Source organism: Schistocerca piceifrons, chromosome 3, assembly GCF_021461385.2.
Source record: "Schistocerca piceifrons isolate TAMUIC-IGC-003096 chromosome 3, iqSchPice1.1, whole genome shotgun sequence".
Classification (NCBI taxonomy): Eukaryota; Metazoa; Arthropoda; class Insecta; order Orthoptera; family Acrididae; genus Schistocerca; species Schistocerca piceifrons.
Genome location: NC_060140.1, coordinates 432,405,854 through 432,429,400, shown reverse-complemented (window position 1 = coordinate 432,429,400; position 23,547 = coordinate 432,405,854). Strand labels below are relative to the sequence as shown.

Below are 23,547 nucleotides of genomic sequence, written 5' to 3'. Positions count from 1 at the left end.
GATGATAGTGAAATGGGCCAATAGTTTTGAATTACTTTTTGCATTACCGTTCTTTAGTAAGTGCACATCTGGTGCATGTGTAGAAACTTTGGAAAAATGCCTGACTGAAGGACTCATTTATTATGCTCGTTAATGGGGGTTGTATGCTGTCTGTGCACACTTTTAGAACAGAAACTGGGTCCTCATACATACCTGCCAACTTCTTATTGTTTACTTTCTGTACTGTTTTCCTGACTTCAAGCTCTGTTGAGGAAAGTAACGTCATTGTGGTTGCTTTGTGGGTCTTTGTGATGCTTTGTGTGTTATAGGAAGATTTTGTTTCAGCTTCTCTGCAATACCAGAGAAATAAGAGAAATAGTCATTCACATCTGCCAGCCTTTTCCAGTTTCTTGTCTTACGACATCCCATGCTACTTTGCTTTTATTTTCTGCCTTAAATATTATGTTGTCATTGAATGATCTTGCAACAAACATTGCCCTCCTGTAGTAACTTTTCTTTACCTGCGATAGTAATCTAGGAACTGTGGATTAGTGCAGTCCTTTTTTAAAGGACTGAGAAATTTAAGTGTCTCTGAGGTGTTCCTACTGTTATCAGTTGTTTCCTTAGCTGTTGCTGTAGAGGTGGCTACTTTGGAAATGTCTTCTCAAAAAGGCTACCTACTGTTCCCCCATCCTCCACCCAACAGTTTCTGTGCCCTCTGTCCTATGACTTCCTCCCAGTTCATGTCCACGTACCCTTACTGTGCACTGCTCTCTGCCTATGCACACAACAGTTTTCTCATTCTCTTCTCTTCCCCTCCCCATTTTGCACTCCCTGTTCCCACCTCCTCCATCCCCCACAGCCTCCTTATGTTATAACTGGCAGCCTTGTCCTGCTGCAGTCTGCATGCTTCACCAGACAGTGCTAGAGTGCTCTTCTCTCCTCCCACCCATACCCTGATATTCATTCCCCTTCCCCACCCCACTCCAGACTGCTGTTTTCGTTCCATGTGAATGTTGCATTCTGGCCACAGGAACCAGAGACAGTGCTGAAGTTCACATGATGTGTGCTTGTTTGTGTGAATATGTGTGTTTTCTCTTTTCTGAAGAAGGCATTGGCTGAAAGCTCAATGTGCAACAGTTTTTATGTTGTGGCTGTCTGCAGCTTAAAGTGTCATCTTTACAGTGAATAGCAGAATATTGTTGATATTTGTAGAAAAAGTATGTATTATACGAGGTGTACAACTTTGCTTCCGCTGTTTTTTTTTTTCCGCCAATCATTTGAGGCTTTAATGGAAAAAAACTGGTTACACATGTATCATTCAAAGTATTTTCCATCGCTGGCCACTACTTTCTCCCATCTTTTGGGTAGTGTAAGAGTCCTGCATCGAGAAAATTGTTCGTCTTTTGAAGCGATCCATGAATCAATGCAATCATGACTTCTTCATGAGATTGGAAGTGTTGGGCACCCAGGCCATGCACCATTGATGTAAACAGGTGATAGTCAGAGGGAACAATGTCTGGAAAGTATGGCAGGTGGGGTAGGACTTCCCATTTTAACGTTTTCTTATACGTTTTGACCTCTTTTGCAGTGTGGGGTCGAGCATTGTCATGCTGCAAAACCACTTTATCGTTCCTCTCGCTGTATTGCGGCCGTTTGTCTTTTAATAATCTGCCCAAACACCTTAATTGTGTTTGATAATGAGCACCTGTGACTGTTTCACTTGGTTTTAATGCCTCATAGTACACGACGCCGAGCTGGTCCCACCAAATTCAGAGCATGATCTTGGAGCTGTGAATATTTGGTTTGGCCTTCAATGTGGAACCATGGCTGGGATATCCCCATGATTTTTTTGTGTTTAGGATTATTGTAATGAACCCATTTTTCATCCCCAGTCACAATGTGATGCAGAAATCCCTTCCATTTCTGCTTCTGAAACAACTGTTCACAAACACACAAACGCTGTTCAACGTTTCTTGGTTTTAGCTCGCACAGGACCCAAGATCGTTCTTTCTGAATCGTGCCCATTGCCTTGAGATGGTTTGAAATGTCTTGCTGTGTCACTCCCACTAATTGTGCCAATTCTTCTTGAGTTTGACGTGATCTTCACTCAGCAATGTCTCCAATTCTGCATCTTCCACTACTATGCCAGTGTATGACATTAAAATCACCGATCTTGAAGCGATGAAACCACTCACAACGTGTTCTTTCACAATAGTGTCCTCACCATACGCACTTGAGAGCGTTCAATGAGACCCAGCCGCTGTTTTCTTCATATTGAAACAAAACAGTCACACCACCCACAAATGATGAGAATTAGGCTTGTAAACTGACATTTTCAATCAAGACCACTTTATGATGCAGACACAAATTGACTAGTGTTTGACTGAGATTATGTTGACCAAGGTCCAAGCTAACTGCGTGACGTCTGCGATCTGTTCCTTTCGACTACTACTTACCATTGTTGCCATCTATCGGCAAACGGCAGAAGCAAAGTTGCACACCTTGTGTATTCTGAGAAGATCCTTTTGAAGATTTACAGTTCTGTGGTCTTTACCAAGTCCATCTATAGCTTTATTATCTGAGAATAATGATCAAAAAGGCAAAGATTACTTACTATATTCCCTGATGATATCTGTAAGTATATAGTCTAAGACTGAAGCTACATTTTTTGATATCCTAATAGCAGTGTTTACCATTTAAGCCTTGCCAAAAGTGCTCAAAATACATAAATTATATTTAAAATATTTAGAAAATTATTAGTAATTTCACCTTCAACTCCAGTACTCAAGGCTCTCAAAGGGGGAGAAAAGAAGATGAAGACGAAGAAATGACACATCACAAAGAAATTATCTGAATTGGTTGGAATCAATAGATGTGATGTACATTTGAGGACAAACAAATGATTAAAATTTCAGAAAAATAGGATTATTTATTCAGGAGAAAAAACTTCACATGTTGAGCAAGTCAATAACACATTGGTCACTTCTGGCCCTTATACACGAAGTTACTTGGCTTTGGATTGATTGATAGAGTTGTTTGATGTCCTTCTGAGGGATATCGTGCCAAATTATGACCAACTGATGTGTTAGATCGCCATAATCCTGAGCTGGGCAGAGGGCCAGCCCATAATGTTCCTAATGTTTTCAGGTGGGGAGAAGTCCAGAAACCTTGCTGACCAAAGTAAGGTTTGGCAAGCATGAAGACAAGCATTAGAGACTCTCACTGTGTCCAGGCAAGAATTATCTTGCTGAAATGTGAGCCCAGGATGGCTTACCATGAAGGGCAAAAAAATGAAACATAGAATATCGTCGACATACCACCGCCGAAGGGTACCGCAGATGACAAATAGGTCCTGCTACAAAAAGAAATGTCATCTCAGGCCACCACTTCTGGCTGTTGGGCCAAATGGTGGGCTGGAATGTCTTTGAAAGGAGTACATTTTCTTCAGTGACGAGTCCTGCTTTGAAATTAGCCCCAGTGAACAGTGAAGACATGTCTGGAGACGCCACAGACAGAAGTGGGATACTAAACTGACTGTTGCCCGCCATACGACCAGATGATCGGGAGTGACGGTCTGGGGTGTTATTTAATTTCATGGCAGGATCCCTTTGGTTGTCATCTGTGGCACCCTTAGAGCACAGCGCTATGTCGATGATATTCTACACCCCGTTGTGTTGCCCTTCGTGGCAAGCCACCTTGGGCCTATATTTCAGCAAGATAATGCCCTCCTGCACACGGTGAGAGTCTCTACTGCTTATCTTCATGCTTACCAAACACTATCTTGGCCAACAAGGTAGCAGAATCTCTCCCCAACTGAGAACATTTGGAACATTATGGATAGGGTCCTCCAGTGGACTTGGCATTTTGACGATTCAACGCACCAGCTGGACAGAATTTGGCATGATTTCCCTAAGGAGGACATCAAACAACTCTTTATCAATCAGTGCCAAGCTGAATACCTGCTTACATAAGGGCCAGAGGTGGACCAGAACATTATTGACTTGCTCAATGTGTGAATCTCTTTCTCTTCAGTAAATCATCTGATTTTTGCCCCATTCAAATAATTCCTTCATGGTAAATAATTCCCCCCCCCCCCCCCCCCTCCGCCTCACCCAATCCCTTGGAGTGTCTTCACATATCCACATATTATTATGTCAGTTTAGATGGTTGAGACTCTTTCCAGGACTTTGGTTAATTTGTGACAGAAAATGCCCACATTACCGTTTGGCGTGTGGCAATAATTAAATTCTCACAGCATGTAGCTTTTTTCAATGGCTGCCAGTTCAAAATGTTTGTTCTTACTAATTGTGATCAGATCATCACTAGATTTGAACTATGTGCCACCTGTAATATAAAGACGTCATTCCCTTGCCTTTAATGTCATCCTACAGCAGCAACGAATGCTCTGTAATGCATACCATCACACTGTTCAAAGACTGAAGTTCATCTTCAAGCTGGTGAACTTTATTTTTAATGGACTGCACATTTTGATGAATAATAGATAATTCCAAGCAAATTTTCATAGTATTTGTTCACTCTCATGTGGAACAGTCAATCTTCTGAGCACCTGATGAAGAAATCTCTAAACTGATTGAAACACTTACAAGGGAGGGGAGCCTGCTGTCATGCTTTATCCCAAAAGAAGGCTAGTCCTATTAACAATGGCAACAAATATTTTACCTTGTGTGTCTCCACACCTACCTTCTACACCCCCAATAATTAGCTCCCTCAACCTCCCTCTCCCTGTCCTATTGAGGTGTAAACCTCACTTAGTGCAGCCCCACCTCCTGATAGTCTGCAATATAACCAGTGCAGTGTGCACCTGGTCAGCGGTCATCAGCACCATTTCCAGATCAGCATTGACTCACTGAGCAGCACTGCTGAAACAAGGCTGATCATGCTGCCACAATGGGCCAAGTACGCTTACATTCGTGCTACCAATTAGAGAAGCTATCTTATTAATGTCACCACCTATGTTGTATGCCCCATCCCTATCCAAGCTGTTACCTGTCCCACCCACTATCACTACCTGATTGTCCTTTGTAAAAGCATTACACAAAGGCTCTAAACCCCTATCACCTGATCTAACCCAGCACTTCCCTAACTGCCCTCTAATACAGGGCCTACAACTCTGCCATGACTGCTGTCTAGCAGCAGCACTCTCTTCTTCCTAACATTTGTGCTCTTATTGTCCTTATTGTGACAGAGTCTGCTGCATATTCCATACTTCAACGCCATCTTCATTACATTCTGTATCTTTGGTATGCACTCTATGCAGCAGAACTTCCTGAAAAATAATACTGTACCTAATAACAGTTACAAAGTGCATGGTAATATTCCATATGTCCATGTCAGTTGCAGTTGATGATATTTGCATGAAGCTGCTGTGTTTGTTTGTTAGGTACTCTGTGCTGTGTGTGTACATTTTTACTGTTTGGTTCTAAACTACACCACATAAGTTTGAGATAGTTCCAGATTCATTGAACAATGTTTCAGGGCTTTTTTTCCTATGTTTTGTTTTTCGTATAACACAAGGGTTGTTTGCAAACAAAATAACAGGGAGGTGATATTGATGTAACTCATTCACATAGAACAGAAATGAAACTTGAACTAGTATAAAGCCATGTGGAATGCTCAATAAGAATAGTAATTTGCTCCATTCAGCACTCTGTGTTTTCTATTCCATAAGTAGAAGCCACTGTAAGCCACTGCCCTCAATCCCAGTCTCATTAGGTTTGTGAAGTGAGCAAGGTACTGTTTATAGAACTAAAAGCCTTTGTGAGGTCACAAAAAATTTCTGTAACCTTGCTGCTCTTGTCTAAATATTTGCTTATTTGTTCGACAATACTATTTATTGCATCTGTCGTGCTTCTCCTTTGCTCAAAATCAAACCAATTCTCTAGGTCAATGGCACATTTTGCAGTAACATTTTGGATTTTGCTAACAATGTTCTCAAATGTGTTCAATATAACCAAGAGAATTGAGACAGGATGATGAATATTAGGAGCTCAGATGGAAAGTTAGTACTAAGCAAAGAAGGGAAAGCTGAAATGTCATTCTTTATGAATTGTAGTGTCACTTCCGCACATTTTTCATGTAGCCAGAAATTGCAGTTTGTACACAAGATGCCTTTGATAACACGTTTTTTGCACTTCTTACACAATGAACTGTTAAACTTTTGACTTTTTGAAACAAGCACTGTGTCACTACACTGTTTCCTTGACGCCATCTTGTTTGTATCTGATATAGCTTGGGTTGTAACATTTTTTTGGGTGAAAAAATCATGTTTTTCTATAATATTGTCAAAGTACATTCTAACTCCTTCACCTGGCAAGTTACCTATCCAAAACATGAGGGATTATTCTCCACCTGCCCTAGTACACAGCTTTTGTCTTTGTGATAGGACGGCCATGCAATGATGCACTGTCACTCCTGTCTCCCACCTCACACTTCTTGCAATGCCATGCCTTACTGTCCTCTCTTCTGCACCTTTCAGTCCCTATGCTTCCTGTCCCCTCCCCACCACTCTTGCAGAATCTATGTCTTACTGATCTCCACCTTTTCAGAAGTCATAGTCATAATGGATTGTGGACCTGTCACAGCCTTATTGCTCATGTTACCCTAGTTGGCATGTGCCTTTAAACATCATCTAACAGTTCCTTGCCACACACTACTTCTTGTTCCGTGAGCAGTCATGTTTTGAATGGTATACAGCACTTTTATACTTGTGCATTGCTAGTTGGCTGGCAGTGACTTTGGGACAGTAGTCAAGGTTTTGTAACATGTATTCTTTTTACAATGGACAATAAAGCCCACCTCCTACACATGTTCACTAGTGTCAGTTTTAAATTACTTTTGGATAATTGTGCCAGATGAGTTCTCCATTGCCTTATGTCTCAAGCCTCTTGTTTTATGCCTCAACACAAAGGTTAGGATTGTGCCTGTAAGCTGAAACTTTATGTTTACTAAGTAATTTGAGTAGACATTTGTTTTGTCATTGTTTCCTGTGAAATTCAAATATCTTAGCTATGTTTGTTACATGAACACATTGTTGTAGAGTTTGTGAGAATTTTATTTAGATTGTGTTGTGAGTGTTGTGTGTTTCTGAGAGACAGTGAAATGATGCACCATTCTTTTTTTTATATATATGTATTTCGTAATTTTAAGGAGATGCCTATGATTTTTAATGTAACTTCAATGAATACTAACCTGCAATTTTTCACAAATGGTTATTTAATCCCTCCATGTGAAAGTATCCAAGGGGAGACAGTGACATTTTATCAGATGATTTGGCAAGTTTATATTGTCATTTTTCCATTTGAGATTCCAGTGTTATTTAATCTTGACCTCTATGTAAGATTCCATTGTGTATTGGCTTCTGGTTTTATTGGAATGTCTGTTCAGTGTTGCTAAGCTACACAATTCAACAGATTAATGTCTAGTGTCCTTAGTGGAATTTCAATGACATTGTTCAGAGCATTTTAGTTTAGATATAATTGTAATCCTAACTCTTCTTCATATGAGTCCAGGAGTAGTGTGAACATTTTTGTGGCACTGACTGCAAAAGATTCAACTGCCACCAACCAACATACATTTATTCTTTGTTTTATCATGTTGTTTCATATTTGATGCTATTTTTATTCTTTAAATGTGTTTACAGTTTCTTAAGAAGAAAATCCAAGAAACTCTGTACGCAGGGGACACACTTATCATTACTTGCCACAATTTGCATCTATTTAAAGCTCAGCTTGACCTTTACTTTGTCTGTGAAGTAGCTACCTGGGAAGTGAGCATGATAACTGTGTGCCAGGATTGAGGGGCTACCTGTGTATTTTTAGGCTGCACTTAATACCATATGTTTGCTAATATAGAGAGAAAATATTGTGTAAATGTTGCTTACATTATTATTTTAACTATGTATTGTCTGTTTTTTATCATAGCATGGCCTGAGGTTGGTAATGCATACTGAAACTGGTAGCCAGTAGGCAAAATCAAAAATTGTGATTATAGGCTAAAACACACATGGTTCACATGGCTCTGAGCACTATGCGACTTAACTTCTGAGGTAATCAGTCACCTAGAACTTAGAACTAATTAAACCTAACTAACCTAAGGACATCACACACACCCATGCCTGAGGCAGGATTCGAACCTGCGACCGTAGCGGTTGCGCGGTTCCAGACTGTAGCGCCTAGAACCGCTTGGCCACTACGGCCGGCTAAAACAAAGTAAAATTAGGGTAAGTTAATTTAGTCTTAACAATAAGTGCTGTAAGGGCAAGGGTAAGGTTTTTTTCACCTGATGAAAGTGAAAGACTTTTTTTTATTATTTTTACTTCTCCTTTTTTCCTTCTTCCTTAAATTTCATGTAACATTAGATGCAGTCTTCTTCTGTAGTTGAGTTGGCATAAGAAGATCCCTGACAGCTGTCAGTGCTGTTGCAGCATTCAACTGCAAAGATCAGATGGCTGCAAGTGAAAACAGTAGCCATCTGCAGAGCCGTAAATACACTAAGGTGTTGCCGTATAGACGTTTACAAAATCATGTTACATGACTGCTGGAGGCAAAGCTGCCATGCCCGGCCCACAGCAACATCAGGGAACTTCTTACACTGACTTGACTATAGGTCACTGAACATGTTTCTCCCTTGAGTAGATTCCATCCCACTAGTTTTTTCTGTAAATGGCTATACATTTTTCCTATGACAGCTTTGCTGGACTTACATAAATATCTAGGCATAATTTTATTATTATTATTATCATTGTATGCAAGAATAGGTAATACAGATTGCACCAAATTTGGTGACTACACTGACTGTTCCAAAAATATGTACTTCAGGCCTCTGTGCCAAAGCACATAATATTTGAATTATTGTTTAACTTACTCCAAGGTAACATGTATGAAGAATTCCTCTTGCTTCTCAAACATTGCTCATAAGTTTTTTGCACGTTATACATAAAAAACAAACTCTCTTAGATGCTGGAATTTAAATTAGTTTTGTGTTAATTGGTATTAGAAACTTGCAACATGTTTCCGCTGTTTTATGTGAAATATTATTTTTTCATTTACAGTGTTGTCAATCAAGACTTTTTTTGATTTATGTTATAACAGGATTGAATGAATACAGAAAAAAGCTTTGTGGTACTTATAGTGGTGGTAATAAACGAAAACTGAGTGCAGCAGTTGCTCTAATTGGAAATCCTCCAATTGTGTTCCTTGATGAACCGACAAGTGGTGTGGATCCAGTATCACGGCGGAAACTTTGGAATGTTCTTGGGAAGATCCACAAGACAGGACAAGCTGTTGTCTTAACATCTCACAGGTGAGTCACTTCTCTATATGCAGAGTCAGATTTTGAATATAAAATCTGAATGGTGTTTGTACTTTATGTATGTGGTAGAATATGAAATGCAAACAGTTGATATATCATTTCAAAAAGCTCTAATTGAAACACAGTCTTCAAAATACCAAAATGGTAAAACAAAAGACATCTTCTTAGAAGATCTTATGTAGTCTGCAACACTGAAATTACTCTAAGCAATTTCATGACACTCCACATCTTATAAAAGGATCTGCAGGCCATAAGTACTCTCATAGTTTGTCATCTTGTTCTTAAGACTGAGCAGTAGCAGAAATGTCTAAATGAAATCCACATTCAGGAAAGAGAAGTGGTGTGCGGAAAGAGTTGCGAACATCTCAACAAATTAAAAAGAGTACAGTATAAAACAGATTATCTAGTAAGTTGGTTTTTCACGCCTGAAGTATATTCAAGATTGGATGAATAAAAATCTAAATGTGAACATCACTCAGGGTTTGGCCTTAGACCTGTTCCAACTGGCCAGCTGCTGCCTATAAGGCAGTAGGAGGAGCAGCCTGTGGTCACGGAACATATGATTAGCGTGTCGCCTATCCCTCCAACCATTACTGCCAGTAGATGAAACCTGATGCGACTTCCTCTTTACGCATGCAGCTCCTCATTTGGTGTCACAAGTGTTGAATGGACCTCATTCCAGACCCCCTATCTCAGAAAAAAACTGAAGAGGTACAGGCATTTGAACTTCGAATCTTCTGCTCAGAAGGCAGCATCGACTTTTAACCATTTAGTACAGAGGCAGTCTGAATAAAAATTAAATAGAATATATATGGCAGTATCATTTGTCATCAAATGTTCAAATGTGTGTGAATTCTTAAGGCACCAAACTGCTGAGGTCATCGGTCCCTAGGCTTACAAACTACTTAAAGTAACTTAAACTAACTTATGCCAAGACAAACACATACACCCATGCCCGAGGGAGGACTCGAACCTCCAGCGTGAGGGGCTGCGTGGTCCGTGACATGGTGCCTCAAACCACACGGCCAATATGTCATCCTAGTAGTGTGTTTACGCCAACACTGAATAGCTATGAACACCATACCACTATGTTTATTGGCTTTTTTCAGGTGAATAAAGTCCATAATAATATATTCCCAGGAATATTCAACTATAAGACTGTAGTATTGCAGATAACAATTAAAGAGATAGACTACTTTTCAGTGCATTGCTCAGTGACAAGGAGGAACATGAAAAAGAGAAGGTGACTTTCATAGTTCTTCAGTCGATAATGTGCCGAGAGTCGTAATGCTACAGACTAATATCAAATGTATGAACCTTAAAGATCATTGGACTTGCACTAAAGCATCACTTGTGTAGCTGCTCTGAAAGACACACAGCATGTAAATTTCATTTATGATAGAACAGCCAATGCCACTGCATATGCAATAAAACACATTAACTTCGAAAAATGATTAGCAAGCATGAAAATTCATTGGAGGAAGTCACCTGCAGCAGACAATCAAACAGAAACTGCAGTAGTAGTTTTCTTAGTTCTCTGTCTATCTCTCTCTCTCTCACCTGTCTCTCTCATTTCCTTTTTTTTCTTTTTCTTCCCACCTCATATTTTCATCAGCTCCAATGCTGAGATATAATTTGCATACTTTTGCCTGTTTTTAGCATCTTTCGTTAGTAGTTCTGCCCCAGTTGCAATGTACACAGTATAGCCCAGATATAATTGCTCATCCTGGTCACTTGTTAAATAATGCACAGTATTTCCTACCAACCATGTACAAGTATTTTTCTTGGCTGTGAGGTAACAGTTTCCAACTGGTTGTAGATCCAACATTAATGAGTGTGCTGTCTCAGTGTTCTGGAAATCAGTCGTTCTTTCTGCACATACCCATATGGCATCATTTCTTCACAGACATACATGTGTGTCTGGGTGTTCATACATTTACAGTGTCGGATAGACCATCGGTGAGAGAGCAACTCAAGTTTCTGCTGCTAATAAGGCGAGTACAATGTTTGTTTGTTATATATTTTTACATTTTTACGTGCTTCCAACAAGAGCGACTTATATTCACAGATACCTGTATAGTTACTAGTTTATTTTTGTAATTTCTTGCATGTTTGAGTGAGTGCTTACTAGGCACAACGTTTTGTTTTAATACCGCTGTTGTTATAGACACTTATATTGACCCTCATATTGTACAGGCTTTTGTTTTTTTTGTTTTGCGTAGCTCAGTGTCAGATAGACCATCAGTGAAAGAGCACTTAAATTCCTACCGCTAATAAGCCGAGTGCACCGTTCATTTGTTATATATTTTTACGAGTAGCGACTTCAGTAATGGATAGGAACTGTGCTTGTTGTGTACAGATGTGAGCTAAGTTGGTGACCCTTAGCTCACAGCTCCAGGCTGTGTTGGATTCCATCACACAGCTTAAGGCTGCTGCCAAGTGGCATCATCTACATCTACATCTACATCCATACTCCACAAGCCACCTGACGGTGTGTGGCGGAGGGTACCCGGAGTACCTCTATGGGTTCTCCCTTCTATTCCAGTCTCGTATTGTTCGTGGAAAGGAGGATTGTCAGTATGCTTCTGTGTGGGCTCTAATCTCTCTGATTTTATCCTCATGGTCTCTTCGCCAGATATACGTAGGAGGGAGCAATATACTGCTTGACTCTTCGGTGAAGGTATGTTCTCGAAACTTTAACAAAAGCCCGTACTGAGCTACTGAGCCTCTCTCCTGCAGAGTCTTCCACTGGAGTTTATCTATCATCTCCGTAACGCTTTTGCAATTACTAAATGATCCTGTAACGAAGCGCGTTGCTCTCTGTTGGATCTTCTCTATCTCTTCTATCAACCCTATCTGGTACGGATCCCACACTGCTGAGCAGTATTCAAGCAGTGGGCGACCAAGCGTACTGTAACCTACTTCCTTTGTTTTCGGATTGCATTTCCTTAGAATTCTTCCAATGAATCTGAGTCTGGCATCTGCTTTACCGAAGATCAACTTTATATGGTCATTCCATTTTAAATCACTCCTAATGCATACTACCAGATAATTTATGGAATTAACTCCTTCCAGTTGCTGACCTGCTATTTTGTAGCTAAATGATAAGAAAACTATCTGTCTATATATTCGCAGCACATTACACTTGTCTACATTGAGATTCAATTGCCATTCCCTGTACCATGCGTCAATTCGCTGCAGATCCTCCTGCATTTCATTACAATTTTTCATTGTTACAACCTCTCGATACACCACAGCATCATCTGCAAAAAGCCTCAGTGAACTTCCGATGTCATCCACCAGGTCATTTATGTATATTGTGAATAGCAAAGGTCCTATGACACTCCCCTGCGGTACACTTGAAATCACTCTTACTTCGGATGACTTCTCTCCATTGAGAATGACATGCTGCGTTCTGTTATCTAGGAACTCTTCAATCCAATCATACAATTGGTCTGATAGTCCATATGCTCTTACTTTGTTGATTAAACGACTGTGGGGAACTGTATCGAACGCCTTGCGGAAGTAAAGAGAGAGGGCATCTACCTGTGAACCCGTGTCTGTGGCCCTCTGTCTCTCGTGGACGAATAGCGCGAGCTGGGTTTCACACGACCGTCTTTTTCGAAACCCATGCTGATTCCTACAGAGTAGATTTCTAGTCTCCAGAAAAGTAATTATACTCGAACACAATACGTGTTCCAAAATTCTACAACTGATCGACGTTAGAGATATAGGTCTATAGTTCTGCACATATTTTAGACGTCCCTTCTTGAAAATGGGGATGATCTGTGCCCTTTTCCAATCCTTTGGAACGCTACGCTCTTCTAGAGACCTACGGTACACCGCTGCAAGAAGGGGGGCAAGTTCCTTCGCGTACTCTGTGTAAAATTGAACTGGTATCCCATCAGGTCCAGAAGCCTTTCCTCTTTTGAGCGATTTTAATTGTTTCTCTATCCCTCAGTCGTCTATTTCGATATCTACCATTTTGTCATCTGTGCGACAATCTAGAGAAGGAACTACAGTGCAATCTTCTTCTGTGAAACAACTTTGGAAAAAGACATTTAGTATTTCGGCCTTTAGTCTGTCATCCTCTGTTTCAGTACCATTTTGGTCACAGAGTGTCTGGACATTTTGTTTTGATCCACCTACCGCTTTGACATAAGACCAAAATTTCTTAGGATTTTCTGCCAAGTCAGTACATAGAACTTTACTTTCGAATTCATTGAATGCCTCTTGCATAGCCCTCCTCACACTACATTTCGCTTCGCGTAATTTTTGTTTGTCTGCAAGGCTTTGGCTATGTTTATGCTTGCTGTGAAGTTATCTTTGCTTCCGCAGCAGTTTCCTAACTCGGTTGTTGTACCACGGTGGCTCTTTTCCATCTGTTACGATCTTGCTTGGCACATACTCATCTAATGCATATTGTACGATGGTTTTGAACTTTGTCCACTGATCCTCAACACTATCTGTACTTGAGACAAAACTTTTGTGTTGAGCCGTCAGGTACTCTGTAATCTGCTTTTTGTCACTTTCGCTAAACAGAAAAATCTTCCTACCTTTTTTAATATTTCTATTTACGGCTGAAATCATCGATGCAGTAACCGCTTTATGATCGCTGATTCCCTGTTCTGCGTTAACTGTGGGGGGGAGGGGGGGGGGGCTTTGGACGCGGGGAGATCATTCCAAAGTCTGGCAGGCAGCGATAGTCTTTCCAAGGGGCCGATCGTGGTTTGCTTGACCTCCCTGGTTTGCTTGACAAACAGGTTTCGGGCGTTATATGTGGCTGACAAAGTCTCTAAACCAGATGCAGTAATCCACGCTGTTCGAGAGGAAGCTTCTCGGACAGCAATGTCGAGGCATTCACAGAGGGTGGGTTTGCTTTTAGTTCGGAGCTCCAATGTTAGGTGCATAATGGGGCCCCTTAGGAACATGGCTGCCAAGGAGGGGAAGGAAGCCAGTGTGCACTCAGTGTGCGAGTCATTCCGGACGTGGAAAGGGTGCTTCCGGATTCCATGAAGAGTACAGGGTGCAGCCAATTGCAGGTGGTGGCTCATGTCGGTACCAATGATGTGCGTTGCTTTGGATCGGAGGAGATGCTCTCTGGTTTCAGGTGGCTAACAGAAATGGTAAAGACTGCCACTCTTGCTTGTAATATTAAGGCAGAGCTCACCATCTGCTGCATTGTCGATAGAACCGACAGTGGTCCTTTGGTGTAGAGCTGAGTGGAGGTTCTGAATCAGAGGCTCAGGTGGTTCTGTGACTTGTAGGCTGGAGATTCCTTAACATGCACTATCAGGTGGCGGGTTTCTGAGTTCCTCTTAATAGGTTAGGAGTCCACTACACACAGGAAGCGGTTACACAGGTAGCGGGAGCCTTGTGGAAGGGACTGGGTGGTTGTTTAGGTTAGAGGGTCCCAGAAAACCACATAAAGGTTGTCCGCCTAGAAAAGGGCGGGTGGAACACAGTAAGATAGTTGTAGAAATGATCGGTATTGTAATTGTAAATCATCGTAACTGTGTTGGGAAAGAACCAGAGCTCCAAGCCCTAATAGAAAGCACTGAACAAGCTCAAATAGTTCTAGGTACAGAAAGTTGGCTAAAGCTGGTAAGAAGTTCAGCCAAATTTTTTTCAAACCGTCTAATGGTGTTCAGAAAGGATATATTAAATATAGTTGGTGGCGGAGTATTTATTGCTGTCAGAAGTAGTTCAACTTGTAGTGAAATTGAAGTAGATAGTTCCTGCCAAGTAGTATGGGTACAGGTTATACTTAACAATCAGACTTCAATCTATCCCCGATACGCTGGAAAAATTATACATTTAAAGACGGTGGCAGGCATAAAATCCAAAATTGTACTGAATGCTTTCTCAGAAAATTATTTTGAACAATTAGTTCATGAGCCCACTTAAATCATAAATGTTTGCAAAAGAATACTTGACTTCTTAGCAACAAATAATCCTGGACAAATAGGGAGTATCGTGACAAATACAGGGATTAGTGACCACAAGACAGTTGCTGCTAGGCTGAATACTGTAACACCTACAACTATCAAAAAGAAACGCAAAGTATGTCTACTTAAAGCTGATAAAAATGCTCTTAATACCTTTTTAAGACACAGTCTTCACTGCTTCCGATCTGATCATATAAGGGTAGAAAAGATATGGAATGATTTAAAAGAGACAGTATCGACGGTGATTTAGGGATATATACCACATAAATTAATAAGTGATGGTACTGATCCCCCATGGTACACAAAATGAGTTAGATCGCTGCTGCAGAAGCAATGAAGAAAGCATGCCAAATTTAAAAGAATGCAAAATTCCCAAGATTGGCAAAGTTTAGTTCAAAATATATCACATACTACAATGCAAGATGCTTTTAATAATTTCCACAACGAAACTCTGACTCGGAACCTGGCAGAAGACCCAAAGGGGTTTTGGTCATACAAAAAGCACACCAGTGGCAAGACTCAATCAATACCTTCACTGTGTGATAACAACAGTGAAGTCACTGATGACAGTGCCACTAAAGCAGACTTATTAAACACAGGTTTCTGAAATTCCTTCACCAAATTAGCCAAAAAAATATTCCTGAATTCCAATCAAGAACAACTACCAAGATGAGAAACATAGAAGTAGATATCCTCGGTGTATCAAAGCAGCTTAAATCACTCAATAAAGGCAAGACCTCTGGTCCAGATTGTATACCAGTCAGGTTACTTTCAGAGTATGCTGATACAATAGCTCCATATTGAGCAATTATATACAGCTGCTCGCTCACAGAAAAGTCTGTACCTAAAGACTGGAAAATTGCTCAAGTCACACCAATACCCAAAAAGGGAAGTAGGAGTAATTTGCTGAATTAAAGGCCCATATCACTAATGTCGATTTGCTGTAGGGTTTTGGAACATATACTGTGTTCGAACATTATGAAGAACCTCGAAGAAAACGATTTTTTGACACACAGTCAGCGCGGATTCATAAAATATCGTTCTTGTGAAACACAACTAGCTCTTTATACTCGTGAATTCATGAGTGCTATCAGCAGGAGATGTCAAATTGATTCCATATTTTTTACATTTCCAGAACAGTTTCTCACAAGCAGTTTTCTAACCAAACTGCGTGCCTATGGAATATCGCCTCAGTTGGGTGACTGGATTCATGATTTCCTGTCAGAAAGTTCATAGTTCGTAGTAATAGACAGAAAGTCATCGAGTAAATAGAAGTAATGTTCAGCATTCCCCAAGGAATTGTTATAGTCCCTCTATTGTTCCTTACCTATATTAATGACATAGGAGACAATCTAAGTAGCCCTCTTAGATTATTTGCAGAAGATGCTGTCATTTACTGATTGTAAAGTCTTCAGATGGCCAAACCAAATTGGAAAATTATTTAGATAAGATATCTGTTCGGTGCAAAAAGTGGCAGTTGACCCTGAATAAAGAAAAGTGTGAAGTTATTGTCAAGTGTATTAAAAGAAATCTGTTAAATTTTGATAATGTGATAAGGCACTCAAATCTGAAGGCTGTAAATTCAACTAAATACTTAGGGATTACAATTACAATTACAAATAACCTAAATTGGAATAATCAAATAGATGATGTTGTGGGTAGAGCATTGGCAGAACACTTTGAAGGTGCAACAGGTTGACCAAAGAGACTGGTTATACCATGCTTATCCGCCCTATTGTGGAGTATTGCTGTGCGGTGTGGGACCCACATCAGGAGGGACTGATGGATGACATCAAGAAAGTTCAAAGAAGGGCAGCTTGTTTTGCGAAATAGGGGAGATAGCAGACATGATACGTGAATTGGAGTGGCAATCATTAAAATAAAGGTGTTTTTCGTTGCAACGGGATCTTCTCATGAAATTTCAATCACCAGTTTTCTCCTCAGATTGCAAAAACATTCTGTTGGCACCCACCTACATAGGGAGAAATGATCATCACAATAAAATAAGAGAAATCAGGGCTCGCACAGAAAAATTTAAGTGCTATTTTTTCCCGCATACCATTCGAGAGTGGAACGGTAGAGAGACAGTTCATTGGACCCTTTATCAGGCACTTTATTGTGAATAGCAGAGTAATAACATAGCTGTAGATGTTTATGAGAAATGTATTTTGTGAAATTTTTATTCCATCGGTAATGTTTCATTAACTATTTTGTACGAGGCTGATCTTATGTCAGTTCTTAACACTTCATTGTGAATATTCTTCCGTGTTATGTCCCAGTCCTTATAGGTATATGTTGCTTCCATATGGCTGACTCTTCCATTGATATTCATTAGCTAGTATAATTGAGCAGTGGTTCAATCTTGCAGTAGGTTTGTTTCTGCCCAGAGGTAGCCAGTTTCCAGCAGCAACATTTTGATGTGTTTATCCCAAATTTATCGGTACTTGGACACTGTCTGGCTTATATGTCTTTATAGTTCCAGGTAGTGCACTGTCTTGGTATTTGTGGTACAGTTGCACTGTTCTCTATATCAAAAGTGCAAAGCATTTTGTATGAACATCTATTAGCCCAAGGTCACTGTTAGAGTTATAAAATTTGTTCCCATCTTGAAGATTTCACCCTTATGGATATACCAGCCTACTGCAGCAATTATTTTTGTAGTCTAGTTTGAATCCTCTCCACATTGGTATTAGGCTAGTTTTCCTGAGAATTAGCTTGGAATGAGACAATTTTTTAATATTTATTTAAACTACTATTGGCTTTCTGTAGGTTCTGTTCCGTTCTGATCATAAGATCACATCCATGTCTTTCGCATATGCTATAACTGCATTAAGATTGAGCATGGGTTCAAGCCTTGAAGTTTGCAATTCGTGTACTTACTTACCTTTATTTATCCAAAAATCATCCCACAATGATATAGGATTTGTCAAGGTAATCCATTGCCAATCAAAATAGTCCAAAATATACAGAATACATAAAATGTCTCGTGGCCTTGATTAAGGAATAATCCTGGCATTTGCTAATGTGATCTAGGAAAACCATGGAAAACCCAAATCGGAATAGCTGGACAGAGCAGCTCCAACCTCCAGAATATGAGGTCTTAACAGCTGTGATGCTTTATTCAGTAATTTCCTATTGTATCATGTTTCTTGATTTACAAACAGTTTGTTTCAGGTAACTTGCAGTATAAAATATAGTTCTGTTCTTCATTGTCGCACACACTGAGGACACCTGCAGATGACTCCTGGACTGTGTCCGGTTACTTGCAATGTAAAACATAGTTCTGCTCTTCACTGAAGCATACTCTAAGACATTCACCAAAGACTCCTGGACTCTGAAGATACTGCTGTGAAGCTTAACTCAATCCCAGACTCCAGATTCAACTGTGTGCTGCTTGCCACCTGAAAAACTAACCCAACAAACAGTCCTGTCATGCATTTTACTAAACGAGGTGACACAGTGGTTAGCATACTGGACTCACATCCAGGACGACGATGGTTCAAACCCACTTCTTGCCATCCTGATCTAGGTTTTCCCTAAATCGCTTCAGGGAAATCCAGGGATGGCTCTTTTGAAAGGGCACAGCTGCCTTCCTTCCCTAAGCCAATGGGACCGATGATTTCACTGTTTGGTCCCCTCCACCAACAAACCAACAACCATGTATTTTACATCTTGAAACGTGTTACCTGCGAAAGCAGTAAACCACAATCATGTACAGACATATGAAAAGATGCTGTAGTTACCCCTTTCATTACCATCCACTACTGTGAGTCCTCTAAGTGATCTACAGTTATGTAATATACATTACTTGTGAAGAACATTTTAGCTGCTTTCTTAACAAATTTATTTTAGTAATTTTTATCATTTCCTTTGGCAATTTATTATGCAATTTTATCCCGTGGTGTAAAATGCTGTTTTGAATTTTTTGTTTGTTTTTCCTGGATAAATGTAACTCCAAAATGGCTGCTGCTCCATTACTGTGTGTAGAACTATTGATCTAGTATTTTGTAATATTTTCCATGACAGGCACCACAGTTTAGTAGATATACTTGTTGCAGTAAGGATGCCTAATTTTTTAAATAGTCCTACTACTACCTCCATTTATTGTTATTATTGCCCTTTTCTGAAGTTTAAAAACCATGTCCATGTTTTGTGCCTTCAGTCCCTAGAAAAGCATCCCATAGCTAAGAATTGAGAGAATGTAGGCATAGTATGTCACCACAAAACATTGGCTATTACAAAGATGCTAACATCCTTAGAGCATAACATGCTGAGGACATTCTTTTTGCCAGTATCTTTGTATGTTCCCTCCAATCGATATTCATCCAAAAAACTTTGTGTTTGCTACACAATCTCACAATCTATAGATTCATCATCTACTAGCTGAGGACCTGGCATTGGCTGGGTATGTATTTATTTTACTCTTCTATCAGCTTATCACTTCCTCCACCTTTCTCTGTCCATCTCCTCCTCCACCCACTCCCTGTTCCTCTCCTCCTTTTCCCCCCTCTCTGTCCATTTCCTCCTCTTCCCCTTCTCTGTTCATTTCCCCTCCTTCCTCTCTCTGGCTATCTCTTTGTTCTCTTGTCTCTGTCCACCTCTTCCTATTTTCTTCCTTTGTCCATCTATTCCAGTCCCCTGTCTCTCTCCGTCCACTTCGTCCTCTGTCCATAAATTCCTGTCCTCTCTCTCTCTGTCCACCTGTTCCTCTTTTCTTCCTCTGTCCATCAACTCCTGTCCCCTCTCTCTGTCCACCTCTTCCTCTTTTCATCAAGTCCTGTACCCTCACTCTGCCAACCTCTTCCTCTTTTCCTCAATTCCTGTCCCCTCTCTCTTCCCCTTTTCTCAATTCTTGTCCCCTCTCTCTGTCCCCTCTCTCTGTCCACCTCTTCCTCTTTTCCTCCTTCGTCCATCAACTCCTATCCCCCCTCTCTGTCCACTTCTTCCTCTTTTATTCCTCTGTCCATCAACTCCTGTCTCATTTCCCTGTCGATTTCCCCCCCTCTGTCTCTATCTGCCCATCTCCTCCTCACCCCCCCCCCCCCCCACAAATCTGTTTCCATCTCATCTTTGCCCCCTCACTGTCTGTCCATTTCCTCCTTCCCCCTTCTTTCTCTCCTTGCTGCACCAAATAGGACACTGGTGGCTCTTACCTGTTGTGTTGCGAGTCTGTAACTGTTATGTTCCGAGGAACCAAATGTTATGTCCTTGTGTGCAAATGATAAATTGCTGGAAGTGGCCAGAGGGTCTGTAGCTAAAGGAATCTGGACAGGCAAGCAAAAGAATTAGTTGACATAAGTGCAGTTTAAAGAAATATAATTTACTAAACTTGTGCAAAAGAACTGCTACACTGTTGAAAACATGCGGCAGATGCAGCTAGCGATAAGCATAGGTCCGACAAGAGCGTGCGTCTATGTATGCTGATTATTTGCTGGTAGAGTGAGCTATCAACAGCTTGGTGTAATGTTTGGCACCAACTAGTGACACGGAAGTATTAAAGACAGGCAGACTGGTGCTTGCCACTTAAGACACTGTCCTGGTGGTCTTCATTGATCAGCGTCATAGAGGTTCTTCATTGTGGCACTGTTCAAAGTACCACTCACATCACAAGCAGGGATCTTCAGGGCACCAGCACTGGCAGTATTAATAAGCTATGATACTACATTACCCCACAGCATTTCTTTCCGGATTGGAACTAATACTTTTACCAAACTTGGTTGAAGTTGTTCAGGTATTTAGGATGACCTTTTTACCTGTGGCATTGCCCACAAACACATATATATTTAATGTATTTCACTCACATTTGTACACATTTCACCAGTATCTCTAGTGAATTTTGCCCTTCTGTTTAATTCTCTCGCAACTCGGTGTTTATGATGTCATATCTCCTGACCTATGTGCTGCCGCGTGATACAATTTTACATGTGCATCCAGTGGTATATACGGTTACTGTGTATGACGTGTATTGCAAATAGAGGTAGCAGTAAAGTAATAATAAATTAAAATGTTGTACATGATGCTGCAGTTTTTGTACATTTCTGTATTTGACATCATATCTCCCAACTGTGTGTTGTACAATGATATATTTTTGTTGGTCCGTTCAGCAACATATGTAGATACTGCTTGTGAAATGTGTTGCAAATAGAGTTAGTAGTAAAGAAGCAATAAATTAAAACATCGTGTATGATGTGGCAGTTTTTCATGCACCTTTGCCTTTGACATCATATCTCCTGAAGTACGTGTTGTACAATGATATATTTTTGTATGTACAATCAGTGGCAGATATGGATACTGTCTGTGAAAAGTTTTGAATGTAGAGTTAGTAGCAGTGAAGTAAGAAATTTAAACATACTGCATGATGCAGGTGTTTTCCACACACCTCAGTGTTCGTGACATATATCCTGAATTATGTGTTGGCCAATGATTCAATTCTTCTGGTACATTCGGTAGTATATATGAATACTGTCTGCAAAGTATGTTGTGAATACAATTAATAACAAAAAAGTAATTAATTAAAATGTCCTGCTTCATGTGGTTGTCTTACTGCATGAACAGAAAAAAATTAGTGAGTGATAAACTTTTCTCCTTTCATCATTTTATGGGGGGTCATCAGTGAGGGAAAGCTTTTTAAAGGTTTGAAATTATGTGTAAAGTTTGTTGCAAGTCTCTGTCTCTGAGTGCTCTCATTTTCAAATACTGGATGAGTGAAGTATTGCTATTTGTGAGTTGTGGGCTACACTGTTTTTTTTTTTCCCCTCTCACCCCCCCCCCCCCCCACCCCAACTACTTTGGTTCTTATCCCCACACCAATGACTTCCAGACAGTAAGTGATAAGTGTACCAAGACTGGTTGGAATCATTCCAGTGGTTAGGAGGAGATGTGGAACATGCTTACTTGCATGCATATGTACAACAGTTGTATAATATATGTGGATGCTTAAAATGTACAAAAATGGAATCATCAGTTCAACTTGACACCTGCAAACATACTGTCTCTCGCATTTGCTGAATAAGTCTCAGTGAATGTTTGAGGATTTAGTTTTTACTGCTGTTCTATTTCATAATTTTAGTTTTAATTCACTTAGGATTTTAGAGCAGTAGCCATTATAACCATTATAAATATTCAATTTTTTTTTTTTTTTTTTACAGCATGGAGGAATGCGAAGCTTTATGTACTCGCCTGGCAATTATGGTGGCTGGACAGTTCATGTGCATGGGGAACAGTCAGTATCTGAAACAAGTGTTTGGGCAAGGTTTTACTGTTGTGATAAAGATAAAATCTGGAAGTGACATAGAGCAAGTGAACAAACCGAAATTTTGGTTTCAAGAAAAATTTAAAAATAACTGCATTCTCCAAGATGAGCATGTGGTATGTATTAAATATCTCTCTCTCTCTCTCTCTCTCTCTCTCTCTCTCCCTCCCTCCCTCCCTCCCTCCCTCCTTCCCCCCCCCCCCTCCCCCCCCCTCTCTCTCTCTCTCTCTCTCTCTCACACACACACACACACACACCATCACCCTCCCCCTACCCCTCGCACACTCTTCTCCCTTTCTCCTGCCTTAACTGTTTTCAAAAATTATTGTCTTTGGTCTATACTTAAAACATGGTACTTGGTTGGCAGCCATACACGAGGCACACTTTTTTTTTCTCCTGAAAAAGATACGTTATTTAGATTGCAATAATAGTTAGCATAGTGAAGATCTATGTAAATAGAAATTGAATGTCTACTTATTCAAAACTGTGTATTTCTGAAAGTTCTTGACCAATTGCTCTGAAATTTTGACAGAACACTGCATTCTAATACAGGCGTGTTTTTAGGTACCTATTTCTTTAACCCACCAGTGGGCATACCTACATAAAAAGCATGCCAGCCACAAAGAACATTGTCTTGTTCCATTCCATTGTTGTTTCACAATTGCAAGCATGTACCTGTTCCTTAGTAATAGACAGTAAACAAGAAGCTAGATGAGGAAAAATTTACAATCAGTGCAAGAAAATGACACAAATTCGAAGCTAGTAACACAATCCCACAATGAGGCAGATGTCTACTAGATAATTATCAATCAAATAAGCAGTTGGCTGGGATATCAAGCAAATGTGCTGTTTAATGCTTCGAGTGTGTCATTACTGTGGGGCAACAGTTATCTATGACAATAGGGAGAAGATAAAATGGAAGTGACCCCATGTCTTATGAACAGCACTTGTTTATTGTAAATACTGAGTAGCTAATTATTATTATGAAAAACAACATGCTGAATGCTCAGTAGGTAAGTAGTTCACAGGTGGTGC

At 40.2% G+C, this 23,547-nt stretch overlaps 1 protein-coding gene across 2 annotated transcripts in view; it reads left to right on the top strand.

The window, feature by feature from the left end:
- Positions 1-23,547, top strand: part of LOC124787703 (phospholipid-transporting ATPase ABCA1-like) — a 446,510-nt gene that overhangs the window by 408,116 nt on the left and 14,847 nt on the right. For both annotated transcript variants that reach the window (XM_047254537.1, XM_047254536.1), the window contains 2 exons: positions 9,093-9,303; positions 22,409-22,628. In XM_047254537.1, coding sequence (XP_047110493.1) covers positions 9,093-9,303; positions 22,409-22,628 — 431 coding nt within the window. The remainder of the gene's footprint in view (positions 1-9,092; positions 9,304-22,408; positions 22,629-23,547) is intronic.